Genomic DNA, 8,274 nt, shown 5'->3' with positions numbered 1-8,274 from the left:
TATTAACGATAAGTCTCTTCTTAAACTCCCATAAAACAGGTCATTGGAAAATCGTTTAATATGCTGCGTATACCTTGGCTTTTTAATGCAATCTGAAATGCTCCGGAGCCACCGACAGTATTTAGCTGTTTATCCAATTTTACTTTGAGTGATTGCTTCAGCAAACTTGGTGGAGATCAAAGAATCCCCCCCCTGACATGTTCGCCTTTCATTAGCACTGCGCGCTGCAGTCCTGAAGCGGTCGGGGAAGTTCAGTTGGAAGTTTTCCGTTTTGATACTGTTCGGCTGAGAAGTGTCCAGAAATTTGAAGGCTTTGTCCGTTGGAGTAATTGCCAATTTGGCAAGATTCACTCGAGGTGAAAAGGGCGAGGGGGAAAAAAAAAAAAACCCAACAACCCAAACCCCACAACCTACCCACCCGACTTGCGTGTGCACAGACACACACGCGATCCCTAACTTTGTATCTATGTCTGTATCTGTGACCCTGGCTCCTCTGGTGCGGAAAGGGCCTCCTGAAGGAGTCCTGCGTGCAGGGAAAGGGCCGGACAGGGGAAAGGTGTTGGTCCCACGCATCCGTGGGAGTCACGGCCCCTTGGATGATCCCTTACTGGGGGGTGTGTGTGTGTGTGTGTGTGTGTGCCGCGTTGACCCGCCTAGTTCCAGCGCATCACCTGCTCCCCTCTCTCCTTTCCTCCCTGCGGGGGGGAAAGAGCGTGCTTCTCGGAGTAAACCCCCGAGGAGAGGCTCCCTCCGACTGATTTTAAACACACACACACTCATACACACCCCGGGTGCGTTGACAGGGGGATGTGCCTGCGAGCGCGACGTGTGACGGGGCCGCAGCCCCCTCCCCGGCTTCCCCGCTCCTATAATTTATCTGGGGTGGAGGCGGGGGCGAAGGACTGAACTCATCGGGCGGGCGGACGAGCACGCACACTTTGGGCCCCCCCCGCTTTGCCATCCCCCCCCCCCTCCGGCAGCCTCTCCTGCCGGCCTGGGAAGCCGGGGAGATTTAGATCTGCGAGGCTTTCAGCCATCACGTGTTTAAATAGTTGATATAAAACCCCGGCGCAGGGGATCCAGGCGGGGGGACTTTAAGACCAGCCCTCTCCAGGGACCCTTTTGTTCAGCTCTCAAACATAAGCACCTTCTCGCCTCGCCAGGACTTCAGTGGCAACTTGGCCAAGCAGGAAAAACCCGACTGCGGGAGAGCCGCCCCCGGCTGCGGCAGCCCTCCGCAATGTCCCGCTCTTTCTATGTCGACTCCTTAATCATCAAAGACTCCTCGAGGCCGGCTCCGTCTCTGCCTGAGCATCACCACGGCCAGGACTTCTTCATCCCTCTCAGCATGCCTTCCCCCCTCGTCATGTCGGTGTCGGGCCCGGGCTGCCCGTCCCGCAAGAGCGGCGCTTTCTGCGTCTGCCCGCTCTGTGTCACCTCGCACCTGCACTCCTCCCGCGGCGGCGGCGGCGGCGGCGGGGCCATCCCCCTGCTCAAGAGCCAGTTCCCCGCCGCCGCCGGCGAGGCCCAGTGCTGCCCGCGGGCCGGCCACACGCACCACCCTCCGCAGCACCCGCCGCCCGCCGCCTCGGTGCCCGCCGCCGCCGCCGCCGCCCTGGGCCACCCGGCGCATCACCCACCTGCCTGCGCCGGCACCACCTACAGCGTCAGCGACCCCCGGAGGTTTCACTGCCTCGGCATGGGTAGGAGCCCCGCGGCCGCCGGGGAGGGGGGGGGGGGCAGAGGGAGAAGGGGTTCCCCCGGGGGTGCTCGAGGGAGAGCGGTTGCCCCGGGGCGCAAAGCTGCGGGACAGTGTTTTGTTTCTCTTCCCCACCCACCGCCCCCTCCCCCGTCCCACTGAAGTTTGTGCTTCTCTCCCGTCCAGGAGGGTCCGATTCCAGCCAAATCCAAAACGGGAAAAGGATGAGGACAGCTTTCACCAGCACCCAACTCCTGGAGCTGGAGAGGGAATTCTCCTCCAACATGTACCTGTCCCGGCTGCGGAGGATCGAGATAGCCACCTACCTGAACCTGTCCGAGAAGCAGGTGAAAATCTGGTTCCAAAACAGGAGGGTGAAGCACAAGAAGGAAGGCAAAGGCACCCAGCGAAACTCGCACGGGGGCTGCAAGTGCAGCACCGGCCAGGGGCATTACCCCAGGTCGGAGGACGAAGAGTCTCTGTCCCCCTCATCGGCTACCGAGGATAAAGAGATCTCCCCGCTATGAGCCCGGCCTGGAGCTCCGCACCCGCCGCCGCGCCCCAGCCCGGAGCGGGACGGCGACACAGTGGCTCACCTGGCCCCGCAGCCCGGGGACAGCCGCCCGCCGACCTGCAGCGGCCGGGGGGTTGCTTTTCGTCCCTCCGCAGTAATAGAGAGAGAGATAAATATATATTTTTGGAATGTAAATGTTCTAGTCGTGAGAGTTCAACTAAAACGTTATTTATGTAACCCCAGGAGCGGGCACCTGCTCTTCCTAACATGTAACACGGGACTGGATCCGCAGGGCCCAGGGTGCCTCCCCCCCGCCTCCCACCAGGCAATTTAAAGGAAAAAAAAAAAAAAGTATTTGGAACCGAAAGTCGAGACATTAAAAACTGAAAAGCAAACAAAAACCCGTAGGGCTGAGAACCTCCTGGACAGACTTCTTAACAAAAATAAGAAATAAAGATCGGTCGTTTGGGTTTGGGATGGCGGTTTGTTTGTGAATAGTTTTATATAAAATTTATATTTATATTTATTTAAATAAATTACATCAGACGAGAATTTAATTTTTTTTCCTTCTCCCCACACCCCGCGTCCCCCCAGGTGCCAGCCTAGTCCAAGCAGCGGAGGTGGACTGGCTGGGGCAGGGGTGCGTTTCTTCGTAGTCCTTTGTACGGTGAAAGCATTGGTGTATATGTGTCAGACCTCCGTAAAGACTAGAAATAAATGCCAGCGGCTACTAACCCGAACGTGCTTGCTGTTCCCCTGCGATTCGGGCCGGCTGTGGGGCGGAGGAGGGTGGGGGACCCCGCTCCGGCCGAGCGGAATGCAAATGAAGCCGGCTTTTCTGAGCCGAGCAGCTTTGTGTCCCCTCCAGCGGAGCCAGCGCCCGCCCCCGCCGCGGCTGACAGCTTTCCCCCGGCTGCTCCCCGGCGGCACCGCGCCGGGACACCCGGCTGCCGCTGGCCCGGGGCCGCCGCTGCCGGCAGCGAGGCTGCGCGCCGGGACCCCCCGGCCATGCTGCCCGGCCCGCTGGCACCGTCCGGCTCTTTTCTCACCGAGGGGCTGCCTGCGCCCGTCAGCCCTTCGTCAGGCTGAAACTCCGCTGATGTTATCCCAGAATGATGTTAATCAGAAATAAGGGGATTTTTTTATTACTATTTTCACCCTCAGGCGCCGGGACGGCATCCAGTCTTCTCGGTGTTGCTTTCATTCAGGCGCCTTGGCTGAGCTCAGGGAACAGATCCGAGAGCAAACCTGCTCGTGGGGTCAGGCTGATGGGGTTGAAGTGCTCTGCGGCCTGCGCTGGGCAGTGCCCGGCCCCCGGCCCCATCCTCACTCTGCCTTGGGCCATCCATCCCGAGCTCCTTGCGGGGGGCTGGTGCAGAGTGGCATGGGGCTGGAGCTGTGCAGCCTCAAATGAGCCTCTTGATAACTTTTTTCCTAGTGCCTGCAGGCCCAGCAGACAGCACATGAACAGGTCAGAAGTGCCTTCTGCACATTATGTTATTTGCCACACACTTCTTCCTTGGGTGGGTTTCCCACTAACCCAGCCCACACTTCTGACTTCAGCCTCCAAAACTGTTGCAAGACCTTTTTGGTAAATAATTCCCTGAGCAATCCCTACATTTCCCATATTTGATCTCTAACCTCGGAGCTTCAGCTCAGAGGTATGTCTCCAATTTCACTTGCCTGCTCTGCTTCTAGTGGGAAAACAAGTAATAAGGCTGCTTAGGGTTTCTGTTGCAATGTGAATAACCCAAGCACCCTGGACACTGGAGAGAGATGCAGCCCAGCACTGTAACGCTCTCACTGCTTGCTCACCTTGGAGAAGGAGCCAGGTGCATGGGCATGTCTGGGGGTAGGATGAAGAGGACCTGGTGTGGCACTGCCCCACAGTCCGGACCAGCTGCAGGACTTGGGGCAGAGGCAGTACCCACAACGTAGTGGGAGGAGAAAGGAAAGGCAGGATCAAAGTGTCTATTCTGGACTTGGAAAACAAATACAAAATCTCAGTCTTCATATCACAACCATTTCACTGCCTCAGCTGATGGCCTGTACAGAGACCAGCGGCCCACGTCCCAGCTAAGCAGGTGAGGATGTTGTTTACCCAAGTAGCAGTCCCTGGACTTGCCAGGCTGGGGACACCAGAGAACCAAAGTCTTGTGGGCCTTGTAACTTCCTCCCAGGAGACCTCACAGAGGGCCCTGCCTCCTCTTACCCTAAAATCTGATGAGGTGGGCGCAGGGAACTTCAGTTCACCTGTATCTAACTTGTTCCTATAATCCCACTGTGTCTTTTCCAACCTAGAAGCTCTGGGAGGAGATGTTAGCATCACAGAAAGTCCTGCCCATCCTCTCGGCAGTGTCATCCCCATCCGTTGACAGGGGGGAGTCAACAGGCCTGCAGCAGCCTGGGAAGGCAAAGCTTTGCTGGGACAGAAAAAACATCGCTGCCTTTGAAGCCTAGCACTGGGTGATACTGCAAAACCCAAAGATATTTTGAAACTGCAAAGATACTCCTTGGCCAAGTGTATCTGTTTTTTGGTCTAAGTCTGTGGAAATATGCACTTCAGTGAATAAGCGGGTATTTCCCTCTGCTTCTAGAAGATACACAAGAAGGGATCTCTTCATTGCAGTATTTAACTGTTTCATAAAAATAAAAGGAAAATGGAATTAGTTGCCATTTCTTGCAGTAATCAGTGTTTGCCTGTATCTTTCAAGGGCTGAAAGGGCATAGTGGCATATTATTATCACATACAAGCTATACTGGAGACAGTTGCTGTCCTTACCAGGTTTCTTTCTATCTCAAAGTAAATGTTTCATGTTAAAATTTTGGAAAAGAGGAATGATGCCTTGACACATCTCAGAAGGCTGGTACAACCAGCTCGACCTGAACCTAGCACTGGGGCATCCAAGCCAGTCTGACAGGAGCAATGCTGGAAGTTGTACATACCCTGCTTGCAGTAAACATGTTGTAGGGTTTTGAAGTCCAGCATTCAACAGTTAGATATTTAGGCAAATTGACGTTATAGTGTGTTGGATTTTTTTTTCTTTTTCTTTTTTTGTAACTACTTCTTTCTATTTTTTTCCCCTCCCGCAAAGTGTGAAATGCAGGTTTTTCACCCCGCTGTGCCCAAGACAGGCAGTGTTCAGCTTCCTATTTAATATTCCTCTTATCGTTAGTTTTCTAAGGAAATAAGGATTACACAGTTGCTCTGTTTATCTGTCTGCCACTTATCCTCATTCACTCATAACTCATAAACCCTGTGATCAATAATAATCAGTGGGCTGACATGATAGCTCTGTGAGGGTCTCCAAGATGTCGAGTTCCTACGACTTCTGCAGAGCTCAGCAGCTGGCTGCAGGGGACAGACCTGGGAGACACCTCAGCTGCCACCATCCAGTCTGGCAGGAGTCAGGTAACCTATAAATGGGGGGCAGAGGGATGTCTTTTGCCCAACATCTTGCTAGAAGAGGATGTTTGCAGGGGGAACAAGATGGTCACAGAGGCAGACCTTGACACAGAGGGTATGGTCAGCCAACAGGGCTGGGAACAGATGCCATAGAGAAGGCTGAAGGGCCTGGGGGACATGGGACAGCACCAGATAACAGCTTTTTCCTTTTACCATTAGGCATGATCCCAAGGCTTATTTGTTGCAAGTGCAGTGAATAGGAGACAAATGCTACCCTCTTGTTTTCCTTTGGTACTTGTCATGACGATGTTTGAGAGCACTAGAAACACGACTGCATTTATCTTTATCACTCCCGTGGGAGCAATAAATTGGCTTCTCTTCAGAGGTCAAGAGCGAAGCCTCACAGAGGTTCAGACTGCTGCTCCAGCCCTGCCCTCGCATTGTGAGGCTCCATGCAACTTCCCAGCCTTATTCCCGTTTTTAGCACCGGATATAGCCCAGGCACGGTCCCGACATACTCCAGCTGCAGTTACTGCCCTTACTGTGCTTTGAGCAACAGATGTGTCCCACTCCGGGCGGCCAGGAAAAGAGGAGCGTGTGGCAGCTAGCTGCGACCGCTGCTGCTGTAGCCACTCATCTGGGCTTAACTCGATGGCAGAAGAGCTGCCTGTCCCCCGGCGCGGCGGTTTCAGGCGGCGGTGTGTGTCCCGGCTGGCTTCCAGGTGTGGGCTGGCCCCAAGGGGAGGCCCCGGCCGCCCCGTCGGGCCGCCGAGAGCCACTGCGCGGAGCCCGCCCGCCGGCAGGGACCCGCGGGGGGAAGGTCGCGCAATTAACCCCGTGCATTCGCACGAGGGATGCGAGTTAGGTCTGTGCGAGTGACCCTGCTACCGACCTTCTGTAACCTTTCGGGGCTTGAGTGAGCAAACATAGCATTCCTCCAGCGAAGCTTCCCCCCCGTAGTTATTTATTTGCTTCCTTTAATTCGATTTAAGTCTTTGCAATAAAAAAAACCCCAAAACTGGAGGAGGAAAACATCCGTCTTGAAGAGTGTCCCTGATCTTGGTCTGCAGGGCTGGGATCAGACCCTCGGCACCCACCTCTCCCGTTGTGAATCCCCTCCTTGAACCTGTTACCGTGCTCTGACCAGGCCTGTTTGCCCAGGGGCTGCCGCACCCCGCCGTGCCGAGGGCACCGCCGCTCCCCGCTGCTGCCCCCAGGGCTGCCCCGGGGCTCCTGCCGCAACGCCCCTCACCGGCGTCCCGCGCCTCCGCCCCGCACCTAGGGGAGCTCAGCCCGGGGCGGCAGCTCCCTGCTCCCACCCGCCGTGTGGCCGGGGCACCGTGGCAGGACTCGTCGTGCGTCCGTGCCTGGGGGACAGGGACCCCCAGCCCGGAGGGCTCCGCGGTCCCGGCCGGCTGCGGATCCGCCCTGAGGTGAGCGGAGCGAGGTCGGCCCTGTCAGCCGGGAGAGGCGGGCTCACGGCGCCAGCACCCTGGTAGCCATACCCAGGCACCACGTCTAGCTTGCTCGAACTTCCTACTCCCGCCCCACCGCCGAGCCGACCCCGCCGGGGCACGTCCTGGGAGCGGCTCCCGAGTGCCTGGCGCTGGCCGCTGGGCTCGGCCGGCCTCGCTGCCCGGAGTTCGGCTGCTGCCCGGGGCCCTTTGCCCTCTTGCACGGTTCAGCCGACGGCTCAGCCGCGGGACGAGGCCACTCCGGAAGGATCAGGCCCACCCGGGAGTTTCTGCCGTGTCCACGGGGATAAGGCTGCCAGGAAGGGGCGCGTCCGGCTGGCACCGCCCCGGGACCCCGGGCCGGAGGACGCAGGCAGGGCGGGGAGCGCTCCCCTTCTGGGTCCGGCGCCCGAAGATGACCTTCGGGAAAGAGACCTGGCCAAAAAAACCCCAGGAGTGTGTCTATACTTATTTATTTATTTATTTATTTAAAGTCCTGGCAGCTGCTCGAAAAGGTCCAGGGGTAAACTGACGGTTTTAAGTACGAGCGCGGCAAGCGCATCCCGCAGCCTCCGCGCCCCGCCGTCGGCCGAACGCGGTGCCGCTCTGCGGGAGAAACCCGGGGGCAGTTTGCGGGCCGGTCCCGGCGTGCCGGGAGGGATCCCGGCCCTAGGAAGGCGCCCTCGCCCACCGGACCCCCGCCGGGGCGGAAAGCCGTGCGCTGGGCAGCTGCCCGGGAGTCTCGCATGCCAGAGGAATAACAAACAGCCTGAAACCCGACGTGCCGCTCGGGAAACCTCGGGGCGTGTGTCCGCGCTGCGGCGCGCCCAGCCCGCGCCGTGAAAGCCCCGATTTCACGCAGGAGCCGCTCCGCGCCCCCCTGCGCCCCACTGCGCGCCTTCCAGCCGGCCCCGCTCCGGGCGGTGCGCCGGCTCCCGGCCCCTCCGCGCCTCCCCCCTGCCCCGACCCCATCCAGCGTGTCGAGGGGGTTGGAGCTGTTGGAAGCCAACGCCAAGAGATCGGAAGCGTGTGCTGTGTGCTCTGGAAAAATAACTAGTTTCAGATTAATGAAGGAGTGACAATTTCAAGGCTAACGTTGGCACTGCCCAAGCCAGAGCGTGGGGAGCTCGCCAGGCTTTGCTTTATATTGTCTACTTTTCTGAAGAGCAGACAAAGATGGATAGAGAGACATTGAAAAGCA

The 8,274-nt window shown here is 57.7% G+C and overlaps 1 protein-coding gene across 1 annotated transcript; it reads left to right on the top strand.

Moving 5' to 3' along the window:
- Positions 1–1,215: 1,215 nt before the first annotated feature.
- GSX2 (GS homeobox 2) lies at positions 1,216–2,372 on the top strand. The gene is made up of 2 exons (XM_056333004.1): positions 1,216–1,703; positions 1,886–2,372. Exons 1-2 carry the CDS (start codon positions 1,241–1,243, stop codon positions 2,224–2,226), a joined length of 804 nt encoding a protein of 267 aa, XP_056188979.1. The 5' UTR covers positions 1,216–1,240; the 3' UTR covers positions 2,227–2,372.
- The last annotated feature ends 5,902 nt before the right edge of the window (positions 2,373–8,274 follow it).

The sequence above is a fragment of the Falco biarmicus genome, chromosome 1, assembly GCF_023638135.1.
Source record: "Falco biarmicus isolate bFalBia1 chromosome 1, bFalBia1.pri, whole genome shotgun sequence".
Classification (NCBI taxonomy): Eukaryota; Metazoa; Chordata; class Aves; order Falconiformes; family Falconidae; genus Falco; species Falco biarmicus.
Note: the sequence above shows the minus strand (reverse complement) of the source record. Positions and strands in the feature narration are given on the sequence as shown.

Coding starts and splice junctions, on each gene's coding strand:
- GSX2 (XM_056333004.1), top strand. CDS start 1,241: ATGTCCCGCTCTTTCTATGTCGACTCCTTAATCATCAAAGACTCCTCG. Junction 1,704..1,885: donor GTTTCACTGCCTCGGCATGG/GTAGGAGCCCCG, acceptor TCTCCCGTCCAG/GAGGGTCCGATTCCAGCCAA.